At 44.4% G+C, this 23664-nt stretch overlaps 1 protein-coding gene across 18 annotated transcripts in view; it reads right to left on the reverse strand.

Moving 5' to 3' along the window:
• The window catches only part of adgrl2a (adhesion G protein-coupled receptor L2a), a 958846-nt gene that overhangs the window by 245616 nt on the left and 689566 nt on the right, over window positions 1-23664 (reverse strand). For all 18 annotated transcript variants that reach the window (XR_011887962.1, XM_072273294.1, XM_072273297.1 and 15 more), the window contains one exon: window positions 11914-12127. Coding sequence is in view for 17 of the 18 variants with exons in the window: in XM_072273294.1 (XP_072129395.1) it covers window positions 11914-12127 (214 nt within the window). In the remaining variant the exon portion in view is untranslated. The remainder of the gene's footprint in view (window positions 1-11913; window positions 12128-23664) is intronic.

Genomic DNA, 23664 nt, shown 5'->3' on the forward strand with positions numbered 1-23664 from the left:
TTCAGCACCTCTCGTTACACAGTCAAAGGAGATGTGCTTCCTCACTGACTGCCTCAATTGTTCCATAGGTTTCTTTTTTCTCTTTGCAATTTGATTTTGGTCCCTTGACAAGTGGACCATTCACTGATCACCTGCTAAGGGTTGACCGCCGAAGGATGGGCAACAATGAAAGGTCTCCATACCAGTAAATGATCTCACATGGACATGCCAGTGGAAAATCTTTGGCAACCCAGTTTCCACTAAAAGGTAGGTAGGTTACCTACCTTCAGGAAAGATATCAATAAGATTGAAAGAGTACATAGATGATTTATTGACTTAATTAGAGATACAACATGGAAAAAGGTCATCCGGCCCTTCAAGCTGTGCTGCCCAGCAACCCACATATTTAACCCTACCCTAATTACAGGAGTGTTGGCGCGTGGCCAAATGATTAAGGCGTTCGTCTAGTGATCTGAAGGTCGCTAGTTTGGCCTTGGCTGAAGCAGCGTGTTGTGCCCTTGAGCAAGACACTTAACCACACATTGCTCTGCGACGACACTGGTGCCAAGCTGTATGGGTCCTAATGCCCTTCCCTTGGACAACATCGGTGGTGTGGAGAGGGGAGACTTGCAGCATGGGCAACTGCCGGTCTTCCATACAACCTTGTGAGGCGCAAATCCATGGTCTCACGAGACTAACAGATGCCTATAAAATTACAGGACAATTTACAATTACCAATAAACCTACTAACTGGTATGCCTTTAGATCGTGGGAGGGAACTGGAGCACCCAGAGGAAACTGAAGCACACATGAGAAAGAGCATAAAACTTGCTTACAGAGGACGCCTGAATTGAGCTCCGAAATCCAATGCCCCAAGCTGTAACAGCATCGTGCTAATCATGACGCTACGTTTGCATCCATTTAGATGGATGTTGCTGAGACTTGAAGACCTATGTTATAGGGAAATACTACAGGTGAATACTTGGGACTTTATTCCCTGCAGCACAGCTGAATCGGAGGAGATTTGATAGAGGTATACAAAATCATGAGGGGCATAGACAGGGTAAATGCAAGCAGGCTTTTTCAGCTGAGGCAGAACTAGAGGTCATGGGTTAAGGGTGAAAGTGAAATGTTTAAGGGGATACTGAGGGGGAAAGTTCTGCAATCAGAGGGTGGTGTGAGTGTGGATCCCATAGTTAATCACAAACACCTGCATGAGGAAGGCCTCGTTAGGCTCTGCCACTAACCTAGTTACTGCAGACATGAGACACAGGCAAACGTCTGATCAGCAGTGATTTCATCCCACCATCAGGATGTCCTGTTAACCTCTGAGTTGCAGCAACACTGGGGGGTGGGGGTTCAATTGTAACATTTAACAGAAAGTTGGATAGATATATGGATGGGTGAAATATGGAGGGCTATTGTCCAGGTGCAGGTCAATGGAATAAGGGAGAATAACAAGTGTGGCACAAACTAGATGGACTGAGGGGACTGTTTCCATGCTCTAGTGTTCTACGACTCTGTGGTGCATAATCAAAGGAAAATGATTTGATATAAGATTAGATGGCTTCTCCAGCAACTATTTTGATGTCACCACCTTATATTTAGCATGATTAGTGATTTAACCAGACTATCTCTCCATTCCCCCCCCCACCCCCTCCCCTTTCCTTCTATTCCCACTCTGGCTTCTCATCTCTCCTCCCCTGCCTATCACCTCCCCCTGGGTCCCCTCCTCCTTCCCTCTGTCCTGTGGTCCACTCCCCACTCCTATTAGATTCTTTCCTCTCCAGTACTTTATCTTTCCCACCCACCTGGCTTCACCGATCACCTTCCAGTTTTCCTTCTTCCCCAAGCCCCCACATTTTCAGTCTGGCATCTTCCTCCTTCCTTCTCAGTCCTGAAGGGGGGGCCCGAAAATCCCTTAGACGCTGCCTGACCTGCTGAGTTCCTCCAGCATTTTGTGTGTGCTACTCTTCCACATGTATCCTTGCAGTGGGGCGGGCATTCTACAAAAAGAGATGGTGGCACACTGGCAGACTGTGAAGATTTACCACCATCCTTGATCTTGGCCCTGAGTTCGGAACAATCCCACAATCCCCCTGTGCCCTCCTGACCTGGCGGGTCCACTGCTGCATTCAGAATTAGAATCAGGCTTATTATCACTGATATATGTCACAAACCTTGTCGTTTTGTGGCAGAATGACATAAAAATACTATAAGTTACAATAAAAAATAAACCGATAAATATGCAAAAGAGGAATAGTGAAGTACAGCTCATGGGTTCATACCTTGGTCAGAATGGATGAGTTGGGCTGAAGGGCGATTTCCACGCGTATGACCCTATGAATCTAAAACAGCACCCCTGCCACAGGCTTGTCATATTTCCGGGGACCACCCATCTCTTCCATTCACGTCATGGGAATGAGCGTTCTGATCCTGGGCACCGCAGGGTAAAGCATTGTCCATTGAATTCTCCATGGGTCCTTGCTGCACCCTTTTCCTCTGGGACAAGCAGGGCACAGCCTCAGAATAGAGGGACGTTCATTTAGAAGAGAGGTGAGGAGGAATTTCTTTCACCAGAGAGTGGTGAATCTGAGGAATTCATTGCCACAGGCAGTTGTGGAGGCCAAGTATATTTAAAAGGGAGGTTGATAGTTTCTTGATTAGTCAGGGAGACAAAGGCTACAGGGAGCAGACTTGATGGACCGAATGGCCAAATTCTGTTCTTATGGCTTAAGGTCTTACTTGCAGGCATATCGTGTTCCAACAATGTTTCGAATCTGTTGCATCAGCCTTTCTAAATAAAAACCCTGCACAAACAGATATTTATAAAAGCCATTACTCTCATCTTAATCTTCAAATATGTTTCAGCTTAGTGCTGGTCTTAAAAATCCCACAGCTAATCACAAACACCTGCACGATGAAGGCCTCGTTAGGCTCTGCCACTAACCTAGTTACTGCAAACATGAGACACAGGCAAACGTCTGATCAGCAGTGATTTCATCCCACCACCAGGATGTCCTGTTGACCTCTGAGTTGCAGCAACACTGGGGGGAAAGGGGGCTGGCGAAATTTAAAAGCAACGGCTACTCCATTAAATGTGCTACCCCTCAGATCCTGTCTGGGTAGCTTCCAACAGTTGGCATAAACTTTGATTTCTCCCCCCCTCCTTTCTTTTTCCATTCCTCATTCTGGTTCCACTTTTGCCCTTTCTCTTCTCTTCACCTGCCTGTTACCTCCCTCAGTTGCCCCTCCTCCCATGGTTCACTCTCCTCATCTATCAGATTCCTTCTTTTTCAGCTCTTTACCTTTTCCACTCATCACCTCCCAGCTTCCTATTTCATCCACCCACCTTCTCCTTCACCTGGTCTCACCAGCACCTTACAGCTTGTCCTACTTCCCCTCCCATCACCTTCTTATTCTGTCTTCTTCCCCCTTCCTTTCCAGTCCTGAAGAAAGGTCTCGGCCTGAAACATCGACAGTTTATTCCCCTTCATAGATGCTGCCCGACCTGCTGAGTTCCTCTAACATCCTGCTTGTTAATAATGACTAGCTGAGTCTGAGTGTAGTTGAGTTATACAGCATAGAAACTGGCCCCTGGTGTTCCTCTTGTGTGTTTATGTAGAGTTACTCCTAACAGGTTGAAAGTACCAAACACGGGGAATTCTGCAGATGCTGGAAATTCAAGCAACACACATCAAAGTTGCTGGTGAACGCAGCAAGTCAGGCAGCATCTCTAGGAAGAGGTACAGTCGACGTTTCAGGCCGAGACCCTTCGTCAGGAAGGGTCTCGGCCTGAAAGTACCTGCCAACCATTCCCACATGGATCATACCATCAAAGGAACACCAAACAGCACAGGAAGAAAACATTTGGCCCACAATGTCTAGTGTGGATCTCAATCAACATTACCCTCCAATTACAAACCACTGGTCTTTTGTCCCCACATCCATCTGTAGCTTTTTTCTCCAACTTTGCAATCCTAAAGGCCATGATGGAACCTTTCCCCTGTAATATTTTGGTGTACCTTTGTTTTGATGTGCTTTACGTGGGTGGCCCTTCAAGAGGGCCACAAATTTGTCATTGGGTTTTGAGGACTGGGTACCTCAATGACCTGGAGAGCTATGTTGGCTGGAGTCAGGGCTTTATGGTAGGGTCACCCATGCCACAGATGTCAAAGGGCAGAGACCAGACTAAGAGTGGTCCACTGGTCCTCCAGGTTCAGGGGTTCAGCTCAGGCTGACAACCCTGACTGGTCAGAAAAAAATTGTTTGCGCAGACAACAATGAAGAATTCTTTTACATAGATGGAGATGGAGGACCTGCATTGCTGACCTAAATGCCAGCGGCGTAATGGACATAAGTAAGTATATGGATGGCATGCAAAAGGAAATTTTGCATGACAGTATCTCATGGAGTCGTACAGCACCTTTGGCCCAATCCATCCACGCCAACCGCGATGCCAATGAGCTGTAGTCCCATCTGCCCACAAATGCTCATATTCCTGTAAACCTGTCTTCGAAATGTATTTATCTAGATGGATTTTTAAGTGTTTCTAATGATGCCCACGCCAACCACTATTTCAATAAGACCATAGGCCCTAAGATATAGGAGCAGAATTAAGCCATTTGGCCCATTGAGTTGGCTCCCCCATTCCATCATGGCTGATCCAATTTTCCTCTCGGGCCCAGTCTCCTGCCACCTCCCTCTTTTCTGACAGTTCAATCCAAATACGTACCACTCTCTGTGTGAAGAAGCTGGTCCTGATGTCTCACCTCTGATCTTAAACTCTGCCCTCTTGTTGTTAACACCCCCTTCCTGAGAAAAGGCTACGTGCTGTCACCCTCATGATCTTATCAGATCTTGGAAACACCAAGAGATCCTGGAGTTCTTGGGGATAAACTAAACGCGGGAGAAAATCATGACAGATTAACAGAGTGTGTGAACATTGTGATGTGGCTTCTGGGGTGACCTACAGATAATGAACACTGAGCCGAATTGAATATGGAGTCTTTCATTCTTGTGTTTTATATTCTGTGTCTTCACTCATTCTTTTTGCTACCGTTTGCATGGGGCAGGGGTATGGGGGGGGGGGTTGATGATTTTCTTTGATTGGCTTTCTTTGTTTCATGGCTGTTGGTGGAGAACCAAACAGAGTTGTATACTACATATGCACTTTGATAGTACATGTACTTTGAATCCTTTTAGGTGTGGTGGAGGTAATTGGAATTGGTTTTGGCTTGGAGCCAGAATGACAATGGAGTGGTATGATTAAACATTTTTACTGAATCGTGTAAGTAGCAGTGCACACTGGACAACTTACTATGTGGGACCGACAAACCAGGCCCATAGAAATGAAAACACGTGCATTCGAATGCCTACGCCAAAACAGTGAGAGCCCTCCACAGATAGAGGGTCCGATGACTCTATCAGGTCATCCCTTAATCTCCTAAATTCCAGGGAATTAAAGTCCAACTTGAAGCAACCTCTTCTTGTAACTTAGGCCCCCAAATGTAGGTAATATTCTGGTAAATCTCAGTACATGTGACAATAATAAACACGAACTGCATTGCATCAATTGTGAGATTGTGGCAAGCACACATGCAGCCAATTGATCATGCAGTGTATCGATTGGGACCCTAAACGCGGTGGGTGGGTTCTCAGTCCCTCATTTGTTTTATCCCTATAAACTCCAAGAGCTCTCTCTCTTTCCAAGATCTGATAAAGGGTCTAGGAACTGTTTCTCTTTTGACAGATATTGTCTGTGATTTTTTTTTGGTAATTTCTGATTTAAACTCAGATTTTCCAGGATCTTCAGCTTTTTTTTTAGAATTTTGTCCTCTGGTGTTGCACTTGGCCGAGAAGGAGGTAAAAATCTCAAGTGAGATTAGTTTTACTTGTCACAAGTAAATGCATCGAAACGCAAGGTCAGATGTGTCATTTTGCATCGATGACCAGCACAGTCTGATGATGTGCTGGGGTCAATATACCTCCGGCGTCAACAAAGCATGTTCACAACTCACTAGCGCTTGGAAAGTGGGGATGAAACCAGAGCACCCGGAGAGAACCCTCGTGGTAAAGGTACGAACTCCTTACAGACAACAACGCCGGCCGCTGACACTGTCAAGCATTATTCTACCGTCCCTCCCCTTGCATTCCTCATTCTTACAAGTGAAGCTCAGGTGCCAAGGGCTGAGATGAAGGAAGTTGGGAGGGGGTGGGTGGAAGAGGTAAATGGCTGAAGAAGAATCACGGGAGAAAGGGAAGGAGGTGGGGATGCAGAGGAAGGTGTAGGTGAAGGCTGTGTAAGAGAATGGCTGAGAGGGCCTCCAGAATTAGTGAAAACAAGACAAGGAGGGTTGGAAAACAGAGGATGGTTGTTTCCAGAAGCTAGAGAAATTGATGTTCCTGCTACCTTATATCATGGTATCTGCTGTTTTGTGGCAGCAGTACAGTGCAAGATAAGGAAGGTGGACTGTCCACCGTGGCTTCACTCCTGCGCCCCACTGACATCTGGTAAAGTACAGCTACTCAGGCAGAGAGAAAAGCCTCAAACCACCAGCAAATGCTGCCATTGTGTGGCTGCCTGTTCCAGAGCCGTCAGTGAACATGGCAGACACAGATTCTCTGTGGCCGGTGCCAAATTGCATCCAGACACACATTCTAAATTCATTCCTTCATGTTCAGCCACAGTAAAAGGATCCTTGCACCAAAATCGAAAAAAGAAAAGATGAAAGTTTCTGTTGCTTGACAGGCATTGATATCCTCTGGAGAGAAATGGCAGAGTTCCATCGAACTCCATAAAAAACTGTTCTCTGCTGCCACAGCTTAACAGTGCATAAATTTTAATTAGCGAATCTTATGGTGCTTCTCATAGTCATAGAAAGCATCGAACACTACAGCACAGAAACAGAACCTTCGGCCCATTTAGTTCATGCCAAACTGTTATTCTGCCTAGTCTATTGAGCTGTTCCTGGACCATAGCCCTCCATACACAACCCCCCCCCCCTCCACTGATGTACTGTACCTATCCAAACTTCCTTTTAATATTGAAATCAAACCCGTATCCACCACTTCCGTTGGTAGCTCGTTCCATACTCTCACCACGTTCTAAGTAAAGAAATTCCACCTTGGGTTGAACTTAAACATTTCACCTTTCACCCTTAACCCATGACCTCTAGTTGTAGTCTCACCCAACCTCAATGGTAAAAGCCTGTTTAAATTTACTCTATCTATACATCTCATCATTTTGTATATCTCTATCAAATCTCCTCTCATTCTTCCACGCTCCGGGGAGTAAAGTCCTAAACTATTCAACATTTCTCCATAATTCAGATTCTCAAGTACCAACAATATCCTATGAAACTTTCTCCACACTGTTCCGATCTTATTGATATCTTTCATATTGGTAGGTGACCAGAACTGCAGACATCATTCTCCTTAAATATTCCTTCCTTATAATTTTGGAAGATCACTTCAAGCTGTTGAATCTTTCAAACTGAGGTAATCTTCGCAAGTCAGCATGGTGGCCTCTTCTACTGAATTTGCCTGCCTGCTGTTCATTGGAGGGGGAGTCTACTGACACAAATGCTTTGTGCCATTAAGCAATATTACAGAATCCTTAAAAAAGCAAACACGAGGAAATCTGCAGATGCTGGAAATTCAAGCAACACACATCAAAGTTGCTGGTGAATGCAGCAGGCCAGGCAGCATCTCTAGGAAGAGGTACAGTCGACGTTTCGGGCGAAGACCCTTCGTCAGGACTAACTGAAGGAACAGCTAGTAAGAGATTTGAAAGTGGGAGGGTGAGGGGGAGATCCAAAATGATAGGAGAAGACAGGAGAGGGAGGAATGGAGCCAAGAGCTGGACAGTTGATTGGCAAAAGGGATATGAGAGGATCATGGGACAGGAGACCCAGGGAGAAGGAAAACGGGGAGGGGGGGAAACCCCAGAGGACGGGCAAGGGGTATAGTCAGAGGGACAGAGGGAGAAAAAGGAGAGAGAGAGAAAGAATGTGTGTATATAAATAAATAACGGATGGGGTACGAGGGAGAGGTGAGGCATTAACGGAAGTTAGAGAAGTCAATGTTCATGCCATCAGGTTGGAGGCTACCCAGATGGAATATAAGGTGTTGTTCCTCCAACCTGAGTGTGGCTTCATCTTTACAGTGGAGGAGGCTGTGGATAGACATGTCAGAATGGGAATGGGATGTGGAATTAAAATGTGTGGCCACTGGGAGATCCTGCTTTCTCTGGTGGACAGAGCGTAGATGTTCAGCAAAGCGGTCTCCCAGTCTGTGTCGGGTCTCGCCAATATATAAAAGGCCACATCGGGAGCACCGGACGCAGTATATCACCCCAGTCGACTCATAGGTGAAGTGTTACAGAATCCTTGCAAGGGTCATTCATCCCATCTATCAGGGGATTGCCGCAGGATCTGGATCAACTGGGAAAATGGGATGGCAGATGGAATTTTAATTAGACGTGCAAAGGGGGTAGTTTTTTTTGGATAGTTTAACCGGGGCAGGACTTATACGGAAAATGACAGGAGCCTTGGGAGTGTGGTTGAACAGACAGACCTACATCGTTCCCTGAAAGAGGTAGACCCAAGAGCATGCCGACCAGGAGATGTCCCGAACGCCCCCTCCCTCCTCTGTATCAGCTGGTCAGGAGCGTGACACTGAACCGCAGCCAGAACTTGAGGAGCAGCCCCTGCAGGTAGTCAAATAGAGGCTGCACTCTCTCACACTCCACGTGGTTGTGGCACGTCGACTCCTCCGGGCCACAAAAAAAGAACATGCAGCAGGCCAGTCACTGAACTGACACAAAAATACCTTGCAGAGCTCTGTGCATCGCCTTCTACCCCAGGTCCCCAATGTACAGGGGAAGGGATCCCTTTCTCACAATTCCTTACACGGTCTGGTGTGAATTTAGACCCATCCAAAGACGGCTGTGTATTTTGCAAAAGGCAAAATGCAAATACAGGGTTCAGATTTTAAAGGATCCTAGGAACACACCATGCAGATGTACGAAGATGTCTTGAGAGCCTTTAGACTATCAGGATACAGGGCACGAGAGGCTCACACTGCTGTGCTCTCACCGGTCGGGCAGTCCTGACACTGAACTGGTGCTCTCAGGGGTACCGGAAAGAGGGATGCCTTCTGGGTTCTAAATCCTGCAGGCTGTAGAACAGAAGGACAGAAGGCTGTATGGAGAAAAGGGAGAGCCTCTTCCCCCATTTGCTTAGATACTCAAAACATTGATAAATAAAACAGAGAATTATCTTTGGAAAAGCAACAAAAAGAAAAAAAAAGTTGTAAATAATTAAAAATCCAATTCACCAAGTATTTCCTTGCCACACTTTGAAATGACTGTCTGAGTTCATTTAACAAAAAAATCAATAGCTCATTTAATTCATCAACTGCTCAATTCTATCAGAACTGGATCTAAATCTTAATAAACATAGCACCTTTTATGACCTCAGGAACCCAGAGAATCCACAAAGCATAATTGACACTCTGTTCTGTTTTCCATTAGGACAGGAGCCATTTTGTGCACAAGAATCGCTCAAAATGCCAGAGTTGCCTCAGAGTATAGAAGACTTTAGGACCATAAGGCATATGAGGGGCATTGGACCGTTTGGCCCATCGATTCTGCTCTGCCATTCCACCACGGTTGACTTATGATTCGTCTCAATCTTATGCTCCTGCCTTATTCCTGTAACCTTAGTAATCAAGAATCTATCAACCTCTCCTCGACTTGGCCCCCACAGCTGTCTGTGGTAATGAATTGCACAGATTTACCACCCTGAAGCTGAAGAAATTCGTCCTCATTTCATTCTAATGGGATGTCCCTGTATTTTGAGGATGTGCCCTCAAGGCCTAGAATTTTCCATTACTGCAAACATTCACTGCACCTTCACTCTATCTAAGCCTTTCAGTGTTTGATGGGCTTCAATGAGATGCCCTCTCGTTCTTCTAAACTTCAATGAGCTCAAGCCTCACACATTAACCCTTTCATTCCAGGATCATTTTCATAAACCTCCACTGTAATGCCAGTACATCCTTTAGTAATGAGAGAGCTATGGATGGCGGTGAACCCAAGTGCAGAGTGAGGTCTAAGATTAACTCAGAGTCAAAATAAACAATACAACAGAAACAAAATTCAAAGGCAAAATCGCAAACACTAGAAGCTCCTATGATTGAGCATTGAGTGCTCAGCACAAAGCCTTTAAGTACAGACTTTCATGAAGGAGATGTGGCAGACAATCGCTGTTAATTTTGGTTATTATTCTGTCAATTTATTGAGTATGCCACAAGAAAATGAGTCACCAGGTTGTATGTGGTGTCCTAGATGTATTTTGATACTAAGTTCGATGTAGATGTGGCAAATAAAGCTAATCTTTATCATTGCCTATCTAACTGCCTCTTAATTGCCACTCCTGTAAATGGTTCCAGTGCTACACCTGGCAGCTCATTCCAGGCAGTCACCACTCACTATGTAAAAAAAAACTTGTCCCAAATATCACCTTGCCCCTCTCACTTTCAAAGTCTTTTAGTAGTTGACATTTCTAACTAATGATAATGGCCTCTCAGCATTGTATAAACTTCTAGGATAAACATTATTGTTGTTCCTTTCTGCGCCTTGTGGCATATCGGGTGGCAACCTTGCTGTTTCTTTAGCATTTTTGTTGTGTTTTTACAAAGCCAAGTTCCTGGCTCGACACTCAACTCAGCACGGATAAAAAGGATGTAAGGAGCCAGCCGGATTTGAACCTGGGAACGCTCGCTTTGAATTCTGGTGCAGATGTCACTATGCCACCGGTGGCCTTGGTTAAAAGTCAAGTTGGCACAACCTTGTGGGCCAAGAGGCTTATACTGTGCTGTATTGTTCTATGTTTTATGTTCTATTTGGTCTCCCCTCAGCTTCCGATACTCCAGGGAAAACAACCCAAGTTTGTCCAACCTCTACTTTTAGTTCGTATCCTCAAATATCCAGTCAGCATCCTGGTAAATCTCTTCTGCACCCTTTACGAGGTTTCCACATCCCTCCTGTGATACGGTGACCAGAATTGCACACAAGTGCAGTCTAACCAAAGCTTTACATATCTCCAACATGACTTCCTGCTCATAGACTCAACACTCCATCCAATGTAGGCAAGTAGGCCAAATGACTTCTTTGCCACCTTGTCTCCTTGCATGGTCACTTTCAGAGAGCTGTGGACTTAGACCCCTTTGGAGTAGACTGTTCAATTGTCATTTTCTTTGCAGCTTAACAATTAATTGGCCGCTTGTATTTTTGACAACTACCTATAGATGTGTAACTGTTTAGTATGTTTCCCAGTGGTCACAGTATGTACATGCAATTGCTGAGTGTGCCCCCTGGTGGTCACAGTATGTATATGCAGTTGCTTGGTGTGTCCCCTAGTGGTCACAGTATGAATATACAGTTGTTCAGTGAGTCCCCTAGTGGTTACAATACATATATGCATTTCTTCACTGCGTCCACTGGTGGTTATGTTTGTATGATTCTGGAAGCTTCTTTAGTGTAGCACTATTTGAACAGGGGCTATCTTATTGGTTAACTCTTATCGAAAAATTTGTATGAAAAATTTCTTATCTATGGGGTATCAAAAGAGCCGCCCATGCTGTGCCGTCGCCTTCTGTCCCTTCCCTTCCTAGATCGGTATCACTGTTCATATTGAAGTCACTTTGTTCCATTAGTACCTAATAAAATGATCATGAAGCAGCAAGATTTTGGCTCCTTTCTTGACTTCCAAAAGAAGCTTGGATCAAAAACATTAGAAATCAACAATCTCAAGATCTTTCCGCGCATTAATGCTGTTAACAGTCCTGCCTTTTATTGTACACTTTCTCCATATGCATCATGGATACCAAACGGCAGTCTGAGCGACATGCTGAGTGACTAAACCTTACCTCTGCGTCATGATCTTGAAAGCATCCGGGAGGTAACACTCCACATTTTCCATTTGGAAGAGGTCAGCATCGCAGATCTTGTTGTCCGTCCGTCCGTAGTTGGCACTCTCGATCACGATGACATCGCTCCCGGGACAACGAAGGTCGATAGGGTATCCCTCACAGGACAGTTCTCGCCTGACCAGGCCAAAAGGCAAGGCAGCTCGGCTGAAGCCTGGAAAACACAAAGTGGAAAATTTCTGATATAACACACAGAAAATGCTGGAAGAACTCAGTAGGTCAGGCAGCATCTACGGAGAGCAAAAAAGAGGTGAGACCCTTCATCAGGACTGGTGATTCTGATATGGATTCCTTGTTGATAAGCAGACAAGAAAACAGCACTACCAAATCTCACCAGAGGCCAAAACATGTTGGGGACAAAAAGCAGGAAGATTCTACAATAAATCTCCACATTCCTTTGTTAGAAAACAGGACAAAAGGATGTGCTGGCATTGGAGAGGGTTCAAAGGAGATTCCGGGATTGCGAAGCTTATCATATGAGGGGCACTTGATAGCTCTGGGCCTCCAATCACCGTAATACAGAAGAATGAAGGGTGACCTCATTGAAAACTATCAAATGTTGAAAGGCCTTGATAAATGTTTCCTATAGCGGGAGAGTCTAAGACAAGAGGACACAGATTCAGAATAGATGGGCATCCTTTTAGAATGGAGATGAGGAGGAAATTCTTTTGCCAAAGAGTGACGAGCCTGTGGAATTCAATGCCGTAGCCGACTGTGGAGGGCAAGTGATTGGGTATCTTTAAGACAGGGATTGATAGATTTTTGATTGGTCAGGGCATGAAGGGATACAGGGAGAAGGCAAGAGATTGGCGCAGAGAGGGAAATGGATCAGCCCTAATGAAATGGTAGAGCAGGCTCGATGGGCCAAATGGCCTAATTCTGCTCCAATGTCTTATGGTCTTATGGTCTAATAATAAAGTAATATTAATACCAATTTTCCTTGAATATACTTGGCAACCCAGCCTACATAAATCTCTAGGGTAGATAGTTCCAAAGACTCATCTTTGGAGATACAAGAGACTGGAGATGCTGCAATCTGGAGCGAAAACCAAATTGTTGTTAAGACACAACAGGCTGAGCAGCATCTATGGAGGCAGAGGGATGGTTGATGTTTCAGGTCTGGACCCTGGGTCAGCACCAGTGTCACCATCTTTCTCCTGGTTGACCAACCCATCGTTTATGAGACAGTGACTATTGGTAGTACACCATGCAGCCAGGTCTTATAGTCTGAACTTGGCTTCAGTTCCACATGCCTGCACCTTTACCATAGTAAACACAAGAGATTCTGCAGATGCTGAAAATCCAGAGCAACACACACAAAATGATGGAGGACCACAGCAGGTCAGGCAGCGTCTATGGAGATGAATAATCAGTCGACGTTTTTGGCCAAGACCATCCATTTGGTCTGGAAAGGGAATGGATAACTATTCAGTGGGATGGCATGGTTAGTGTTAACACCCTACAACACCAGCTGTGAGATCCGGGTTCAATTCCTGCCACTGCCCATAAGCAGTGTGACCAGTCTTCCCATGAGTGCAGGGTTTCCTCCAGGAATTTCCGTTTCCTCCCACATTCCAAAGACGTGCCGCTTTGAGTTAGTCCTGAAGATGGGTCCTGGCCTGAAATGTTGACTGTTTATTCATTTCCATAGACGCCTCCTGACTTTCTGAGCTCCTCCAGCATTTTATATGTGTTGTTTTGTTAGTAAGTTGTGGGCATGCTTTGTTGGTGCCAGAAGCATGGCAACACTTGCAGGCTACCCCGCACGTCCTTGGACCCTTTTGGTTGTTGATGACAAACAGCGAATTTCACTGTATATTTTGTTGTACATGTGACAACTAAAGCTAATCTGAAAACTGTTGGGAGCCAAGGAGGAGGAAAATCTACAATAAATCTCCACATTAGGAGGGAGCATAAACATTAGCATGTAGGAGAAAGGATTAGGAGAAGTTGTTCCATCAATATTGAGATCATGACAGATATGAACTTGGCTTCAGTTCTGCTTTCCTGCCTATTCACTTTAACCTTCGACTTGAATATGGAGCAAAAATCTGTTTATCCTAACCCATACAAAGAGGGAGATGAAGGCATGTGACCTGCTTGCCTTCAGTGGTTGAGGTGCTGAGTATAAGAGTCAGGAAGTCATACAGCAGCTTTATAAAATTTTGGTTAGGCTGTATTTAGAGTAATGGGTACAATGTGGAGGCTTCGGAGAAGGCACAGAAAAGGTTCACCAGGATGCTTCCTGCATTTGAGGGAATTGGCCTTACGGACAGTTTGGACAAACCGGAAATTTTTTCTCAGGAGCGTCAAAGGTTGAGGAAAGATCAGACAGAAGTTTATAAAATTATGAGATAAGGCATATAATTACAAAGTTTTGTTCCCCAGGGTAGAAATGTCAAGCACTAGAGGACATGTACTTAAGCTGAGGGAGGTAGAGTTTGAAAACGGCGTACAGGACAAGTTTTATAAGGTCCTACATTCCAAGGAATAAAAACCAAACCTGGCCAATCTCTTCTATTGCTCAGGCCCTCAAATCCTGGCGACAGCCTTGTAAATCATTAATGCATGCTTTCCAGTTTAATGAGAACTTTTAGATGACCAAAACTGCACATAGTACTCCAAGTGCAGCCTCACAAATGACTCATACAACTGCAACATAATGTCCCAATTCCTATACTCAGTGGCCAGCATTCCAATTGCCATTTTCACTGACCTGTCTATCTCTGACGCCACTGTCAATGAACTATGCACTTGTACTCCTAAGCCGCTCCTGACCCATTACACACCCTAGTGCCCAACCATTCATAGTATATTAACTTTATGTGTTGAAGATAATATTACTTTATGTGTTGTGTGTGAAGCTACGTGTATTGTGTTGTGCACCTTGATCTGGAGGGGTGTTGTTTCATTTGGCACGTACATGTACAGTTGAATGATAATAAATTTGAACTTGATAAATTTACACTAGCCTGACTTTCCAAAAGCATCACTTCCCAGTTATCTGTATTGAAATCAATTGATCGCTCCTTGGCCCACTTCCTGACAATTCAGATACTAAGGAGGTAAGGAGTCATTGATTTAAGGAAAGAATTGAGAAGTTAAGAGTTTTGCTAAGAACTTTCCTCTCCCAACTCCTGTGGTGTAGAGAAGGCTGCAGGCAGGTCTAGTAAAGATTTACAAGATCATAAAGGCTTTTATTTAGGCAAACAGCGATAGATTGTTTTTACTACTGGGTGAGGGCTCAGGTTTAAGAGCATTAAGAACATTTGAAACAGGGGAAGGTCTTGACCAAATGGCCCCTCGAGTCTCCTTTGCAATTCAGTAAGATGTTGGCAGATCCGATCTTGGTCTCAGTTTCCTTTCTCTGTCTGGTCCTTTAACCATGGATTCCCCCATACGCTGGCACAATACAGACCCTTCAGCCCTCAATGTTATGCTGAACTTACCTAGCCCAGGATCAATCAAACCCTCTCCTATGAGATTCCTTCTTTTTCAGTCTTTACATCTTCTATCTGTTTTTCACTATAAAGGCCCTTCCCCCACCCACCCCTATACTATCCTCCAATCACTTTAAAATTATGCCCCTTCTATTAGCCATTTCTGCCCTGGGAAAAGTCTCTGGCCGTCTACTCAACCTTATCATCTTGTACAGCTCTGTCAAGTCACCTCTCATCCTCCTTCACTCCTTGAGAAAAGCAATAGGTCTTTCATCCTATCCTCATAAGAAAATGCTCTCTAATCCAGGCAGCTTCCTATGCACTCTCTCTAAAGCTTCCATACCTTTCCTATAACATTGCTGCCTTCATTAGTTGGCACACCGGATTCAAAAGCCATGAAGTAATGCTGCAAATCCATACAATTCCGGTCTGCGTTCAGTTCTGGTTGCCTTATTATGGTCAACATCATCATGTGCCATTTTGTACAATGTGGGCTGGGCAATTGTGGTCTTCCATCTATCATTATTCTGAGAAGCTCTGATAAGCTCTTCAAAACGTTTGCCTGTCCATCCCTTGATGCCTGTTTGCCTGTCCATCCATGGATGTCATGCGCTGTTGACCGCGACTTTTTCTTTCATCAGTTTTTCCTGTTACTTTAAGACGTTCCAGCTTTTCTTTCCTCAGTACCTGCCCCAGAAATTCCAGCTCCCTTTTCCTGATTAATGATATCAGCTCTCTCCTTATTCTGGCTTTTCGCAACACTTCTTCATGGTGCATCTGTGATAAAGTTGGGGGGGGGGAGCAACAGGGACACACCAAATATTGGTGGAAGATGTCCATCTCCTGTTCCCATTTTACCCCTGTGATTTTTCCTCTCCCACCCTCAGGGTGGAGTATGATTTGGGACTGGACAGAGCTAAATGAGTATGATTTGGGACTGGACAGAGCTAAATTTTGTCTGGATTATCAATGAATGCAAGTGCACTAGAGGAAGCCTGGCTGTGTTGTCAGCTGCCCCAGCTACTCCATCAATCATGATTGGGTCTGTAATGCTTGTAATTTTTAAACAATAATGCAATAAAACTTCATGTGCGTGGCAGTCATTACAGTGACAGGATATCTATTAACCATTATGAAAGACTTTGAAATCCGTCTGCAGTGAGGAGGGAAATGAGTCCTCAATTCAGAATGAGGTTAGAGGCGGAATTGGATACACGTCAGCTCTGGCAGGGTTCACAGGCCAGTACATCCTTCCAAGTGAAACCTGACATCATAAATGGGTGTGAAGCTTCACTCCTGGGTGAGCTCAAGGTATTCGATGCACGCTTTCAAAGGGAGAACAAAACTACACCTGTGCAAATCCTGCAGTGTCTGGTGGTTGAGATTTCCATCTCGGAGGCCAAAGTCAGAACATCTTTCAAGAGGGTGAACCCTCACAAGGTGTCAGGCTCTGATGGTGCACCTGATAGGCCTCTGAAAACCTAAGTCCAATACTGGCAGGTGTGTTCAAGGACATCGTCAATCTGCCTGCGGTCGGAGGTTCCCACCTGGTTCAAAAGGGTGACCAGTATCCGTGAAGACCATGGTGAGCTGGCTGAACAACTATGGTCCAGTGACTCTCACATCTGCTGTGATGAAGTGCTTTGAGAGGTTGCTGATAGCCAGAATCAACTCCTGCCTAAGCATAGACCTGTATCCTCTGCAATTTGCCTATCGCCATTATACGTCTATAGTGGATATAATCTCACTGGCTCTCCAATTGGCCTTGGATGACCTGGAGAATAGTAATATCTATGCTAGGCTGCTGTTTATTGATTACAGAACCTTCAACATAATCATACCTTCAGTTCTAATCAACAAGCTCCAAAACATGGGCCTCTGCACCTCCCTCTACAACTGACTTCCTCACTCTGTGTGGGTTGGAAATAACGTCTCCTCCTGGCTGTCACTCAACCCTGGTGCACCTCAGGGGTGTGTGCTTAGCCCACTGCTCTACTCCCTCTACACCCACAACTGTGTGGCTACGCACAGCTCAAATGCCATCTATAAATTTGCTGATGGCAGAATGTCAGATTCTGAGGAGGAGTCATACAGGAGAGAGATAGATCAGCTGCTGAGTGCTATCACAGCAACCACCTTGCACTCAACAGCAGAACGACAAAGTAATTGATTGTGGAGTACAGGAAGGAGAACTCGAGGAAACGCACACCAGTCTTCATCAAGGGATCCGCAGTGGAAAGGGCGAGCAGTTTCGTGTTCCTGGGAATCGACATCTCTGAGAATCCATCCTGGTCCAACACATCGATGCGATTACAAAGGAGGCACAGCCGCTGCTATATTCCCTTTAGGAGTACGAGGAGAAATAGTATGAAATCAAAACTCGCAAATTTCTAAAGGTGTACTGCGGACAGTGTTCTAACTGATCGCATCACTGTCTGGTGCGGAGGATCGGAAAAAGACGCAGAAAATTGTGAACTCAGTCAGCTCCACCCTGGGCAGTAGGCTCTCCAGCATTCTGTACATCTTCAAGGAGTCATCCGTAATTAAGGTCCCCCATCACCCAGGACATGCCTTCTTCTTATTGCTACCATCAAGGAGGAGGTAGAGGAGCACTCAATAAAGCAGGAAGAGTTTCTTCACCTTCCCATCTGATTTCTAAATGGACATAGAACCCATGTACACTACCTCACCGTTTGGTTCCCCTCGATCTTTGCACTACTTATTTAATTTTCATTTTTATATTTCTTGTTATAATTTAGAGTTTTTATGTTGCAATGCACTACTGCAGCAAAGCAACAAATGTCACAACACATGCCAGTGATATTAAACCTGCTTCTGATTCAGAGTCCAAGAGAACACCAGGTTAACATCGCTGCAAAACCAGAATGAAGAGGTCAGGGAGAGTTAAATCATAAAACAAAGAAACAGAATTCGGCTATTTGGTCCATTGAGTCTGTGCTGCTAATTGATCATAACTGATGTATTTTCACTCTCAACCCCACTCTCCTGCCTGTCCAAATGGGGTCTGACCAATGCCTTATAAAGCCTTGGCATTACACCGCTGCTTTTAAATTCTAAAGCTCTGCAAGAGTGTGTTTCTCTGCTGCACTGCTCTGTAACCATACACCCCTGTCTACATACCTGTCCAAACAATGTGACTATACACACTTGTAACTGTTCCTCTAACAGCTCCCTCATTCCATATACTCACCATCCTCTGTATGAGAATGTTGCTCCTTAGGTCTCCTTCAGATCTGTCTCCCTTTACCTTAAATCTATGCCCTACCTGGGAAAATGGCAGATGAACTGAGTAAGTATTTTCCATCATTCATCACTATGGAAGACACTAGCAGTACAGTTGATGTTGCCAGTGTCGGGGGCCATGAAATGTGTGAAGTTACCATTACTAGGGAGAAGATTCTTGGGAAACAGAACAATCTGAAGGTAAGTAAGTCACATGGACCAGATGGTGTACATGCCAGGATTCTGAAAGAGGTGGTTGAAGAGTCATGATCTTTCACGAATCACTAGATTCTGGAATGTTTCCAGAAGAATGGAAAACTCTTTCCACTCTTCAAGAAGGCAGAGAGGCAGAATAACGGAAACTATAGGTCAGTCAGCCTGACCCCAATGTTTGGGAAGATGTTGGAGTTGATTGTTAAGGATGTGGCTTTGGGGTACTTGGAGGTACATGATAAAAAAGGCTGGAGTCAGCATAGTTTCAGGGGAAAACCCTGCCTGACAAATCTGTTGGAATTCTTTGAAGAAATAACAAGCAGGATAGACAAAGGGGAATCAGTTGATGTTGTGTACTTGGGTTTTCAGAGGGCCTTTGACAAGGTGCCACACATGAGGCTAGTTTTCAAGCTATGAGCCCATGGTATTTAAGGAAAGATTCTAGCATGGATAAAGCAGTGGCTGGTTGGCAGGTGGCGAAGAGTGGGAATAAAGGAAGCCTATTTTGGATGGCTGCCGTGACTAGTGGGTTTCCACAGGGGCCTGTGTTGGGACAGATTCTTTTTACATTATATGTCAATGATTTAGATGATGGAATTAATAGCTTTGTTGCAGAGTTTGCAGATGATATGAAGATTAATGGAGGGGAAGGTAGTTTTGAGAAAGTAAAGAGGTTACAGGAGGACAGACAGATTAGGAGAATGGGCAAAGAAATGGCAGATGGAATACAACGTGGGGAAGTGTATGGTCATGCACTTTGGTATAAGAAATGAAATGGCTGGCTATTTTCTAAATGAAGAGAAAATACAAAAACCTGAAGTGCAAAGGGACTTGGGAGGTCTTGTACAGGATTCCTTAAAGGTTCATTTGCAGGTTGAGTCTGTGGTGAGGAAGCAAATGGAATATTAGTATTCATCTTAAGAGGACTGGAATATAAGAGCAAGGATGTAATGTTGAGACTTTATAAAGCACTCGTGAGGACTCACTTGGAGTATTGTGAGTAGGTTTGGGCCCCTTATCTTAGAAAGGATGTGTTGAAACTGGAGAGGGTTCAAAGAAGGTTCATGAAAATGATTCCAGGATTGAAGGGCTTGTCACTTAAAGAGCGTTCGATGGCTCTGGGTCTGTATTCACTAGAATTCAGAAGAACGATGATCAAATGGTGAAAGGCCATGATAGAGTGGATGTGGAGAGAATGTTTCCTATAGTGGGAGAGTTGAAGACCAAAGAACACAGCCTCAGAATACAGGGGCTTCCTTTTAGAATGGAGATTAGGAGTAATTTCTTAAACTAGAGAGTGGTGAATCTGTGGAATTCTTTGCCACAGGCAGTTGTAGAAGGCAAGTCATTATGTATGTTTAAGGCAGAGATTGATAGATTCGTGATTGGTCAGGGCATGAAGGGTTACAGAGCGATGACTTGAGATTGGGGCTGAGAGGAAAATTGGATCAACCATATTGGAAAGGCGGAGCATGCTCGATGGGCCAAATGGACTAATTCTGCTCCTTTGATTTATGTTCTTATGAAATAGACTTGTCCATGTACCCAATCAGTCCCCCTCATGAATTTATAAACTTCACTCATCAAGGCATAGAAGGATAACTGGGATGATAAGCTTGACTCTTGACATCACAATCTACCTCCTTATAATCTTGCACTTTATTGGTTACCTGCACTTCACTTTCTCCGTAGCTGTTACACTTTATTCTGCACTTCATAAGCTCAAGATATTTTGCAGATGCTGGAAATAAAGAGCAACACACACAAAAAACTGTAGGAACTCAGTATCTCTGGAGGGGAATGAACAGTTTTAGGCCAAGATGTCCTGATGAAGGGTCTCAACCCGAAACGTCGACTGTTTATTCCCCTCAATACAAGCTGCCTGACCTGCTGAGTTCTTCCAGTATTTTGCGTGTTACATTTTATTCTGCAGTCTTTTATTGTTTTACCTTGTTCTACCTCACTGCACTGTGTAATGATCTGATCTGTATGAACATTATGCAAGACAAACTTTTCACCGAACCTTGGTACATGTGACAATAATAAACCAATTCAAAATGATGGCAAGATTAGAGAACTTTTGTCTTGAGGTCCTTTACTAGACTTTTAATTAAATCAGGACTTCTTTTCAAGAGGATCCAGGTGTGTTGAAACATGTCAGTTAGTAACAAGCCCCTAGTTTCAGTGTAATTAACATCTTGAAACAAGTTGACATAAAGTGCATATTAGATGCATAGTTTTATATTTAACCAGATGTCATATATGCACATTCTGTCAACTTGTACATCAGCAGAATACAGTTTTGTTTGGCTGTTAATATTATTGGGTTAAGTGCTCTATGTGATATGTGTACTGTGTTTTGTACTTTGGTCCCTGGGGAATGTTGTTTTGTTCAGCTGAATATATGTGCTGCGTTGAATGACAATAAACTTTGAACTTCGTCCTAAGGGAGCAAAGTCCTTTAGGTAGACACTTAGAGTGTGTGTGGGCAACCTCACCTGTTGTGGAAATCAGAGTACCCACATTGTCCCCGTCCTCCCCCCTCACTGAACAGTGCAGCTGGAGGGGCATTAGCATCGGCATTGCTGAAGATTGATTCACAGAGTTACACAGCAGGAAAAAACAAGACAGCTCGACCATGCGAACCAAAATTTCTATCTACAGTATCCCATCTACCTGTGGTTGGAATGCATCCCTCAAAAGCAGGGGGCTCCCAAATGTTTTTATGCCATGGACAAATACCATTAAGCAAGGGGTCCATAGATCCCAGGTTGAGAACCCCTGCTCTAAAACAATGACCACAATGAGTGTGTGCATCTTCACCTCAGGTGAGACCATGGTTCTAGAGCTGCAAAACTCTGCTGCCCCATGTGGAGAAGGTCAGAGGGTGGTGAATCTGTGGAATTCATTGCCACAGACGGCTGTGGAAGCCAAGTCATTGGGTGTACTTAAAGTGAACGTTGAGAGTTTCTTGATCAGTCGGGGTGTCAAAGGTTAAGGTGAGAAGGCAGGAGAATGTGGTTGAGAAGGATAATAGATCAGCCGTGATGGAATGGCGGAACAGACTCGATGGGCCAACTGGCCCGACATTGCTCCTAGGTCTCAGAGTCTGATATTAGTTTTATTTGTCACATGCACATCGAAGCACACAGTGAAATGCGCCATTAGTGTCAAATTGATTCAGTGAGGATTGCGCTGGGGAGCCCACATGCGTCACCGTGCATCCGATGCCAACAAAGCATAGCCGCAACTAACCAACTCTAAATCTTATGTCCTCGGAATAACACCATAAGACCATAAGATATAGGAACAGGATTAGGCTATCTGGCTTACAAAGCTCAGGCTGTGTCCTCTGGTCTTAGACTCACCCACCATAGGAAACATCCTCTCCATATCCACCCTTTCACCATTCGATAGGTTTCAATGAGGTCACCCCTCAGTCTTTCAAAAGCTCTTTATGTGACAAGCCATTCAATCCTAGAATCATTTTCGTGAACCTCCTTTGAACCCTCTCAGTTTCAGCTCATTCTTTCTATGATAACAGGCCCAAAACTGCTCAGAATACTCCAGCTGAGGCTCACCAGTACTTTATAAAGTCTCAACATTACATCCTTGCTTTCATATTCTAGTCCACTTCAAATGAATGCTAACATTCCATTTGCTTCCTTACCAGAGACTCAACCTGCAAATTAACCTTTAGGAAATCCTGCACAAGACCTCCCAAGTCTCTTTGCACTTCAGGTTATTTGTATTTTCTCTCCATTTAGAAAATAGCCAACCCTTCTATTTCTTCTACTGAGGTGCATGACCATACACTTCCCGACACTGTATTCATTCTACCATTTCTTTGCCCATTCTCCTAATCTGTCTGTTCTTCTGTAGCCTCTCTATTTCCTCAAAACAACTGCCCCTCCACCTATCTTCATATCATCTGCAAACTCTGCAAGAAAGCCATCAATTCCATCATCTAAATCATTGACATACAATGTGAGAAGAATCGGTCCCAAAACAGACTCCTGCAGAACACCACTAGTCACTACTTTATGCATGCTAGAATCTTGCCTGTAATACCACGGGCTTGTAGCTTGTTACCAGCCTCATGTGTGACACCTTTCTGAAAATCCAAGCACACAACATCAACTGATTCTCCTTTGTCTATCCTGCCTGTTATTTCCTCAAATAATTCCAACAGATTTGTCAGGCAAGATTTCCCCTTGAGGAAACCACACTGACTATGGCCTATTTTATCACATGCCTACAAGTACCCCGAGACTTCATTCTTACTAACCGACTCCAGCGTCTTTCCAACCACTGTGGTCAGATTAACTGGCCTATAGTTTCCTTTATTCTGCCTCTCTCCCTTCTTGAAGAGTGGAGAGACATTTGCAATTTTCTATTCTTCTGGAACCATTCCAGAATCTAGTGATTCTTGAAAGATCATTACTGAACCCACACAATCGCTTCAACCACCTCTTTCAGAGCTTTAGGGTGCACACCATCTGGTCCAGGAGACTTAATCTACCTTCAGACCTTTCAGTTTCCCAAGAACCTTCTCTCTTATTATGGTAACTGCACATAACTTATGTCCCCAGAGACCTGGAACTTCTACCCTAAGGCTAGTATCTTCCACAGTGAAGACTGATGCAAAATACTTATTCATTTCTTCTGCTGTTTCATTATCCCCCATTACTACCTCTCCAGCATCATTTACCAGCGGTCCAATATCCACTCCTGCTTCTCTTTTACACTGTATGTATCTGAAGTAACTGTTGGTGTCTTCTTTAATATTATTGGG

The sequence above is a fragment of the Mobula birostris genome, chromosome 12 (assembly GCF_030028105.1).
Source record: "Mobula birostris isolate sMobBir1 chromosome 12, sMobBir1.hap1, whole genome shotgun sequence".
Classification (NCBI taxonomy): domain Eukaryota; kingdom Metazoa; phylum Chordata; class Chondrichthyes; order Myliobatiformes; family Myliobatidae; genus Mobula; species Mobula birostris.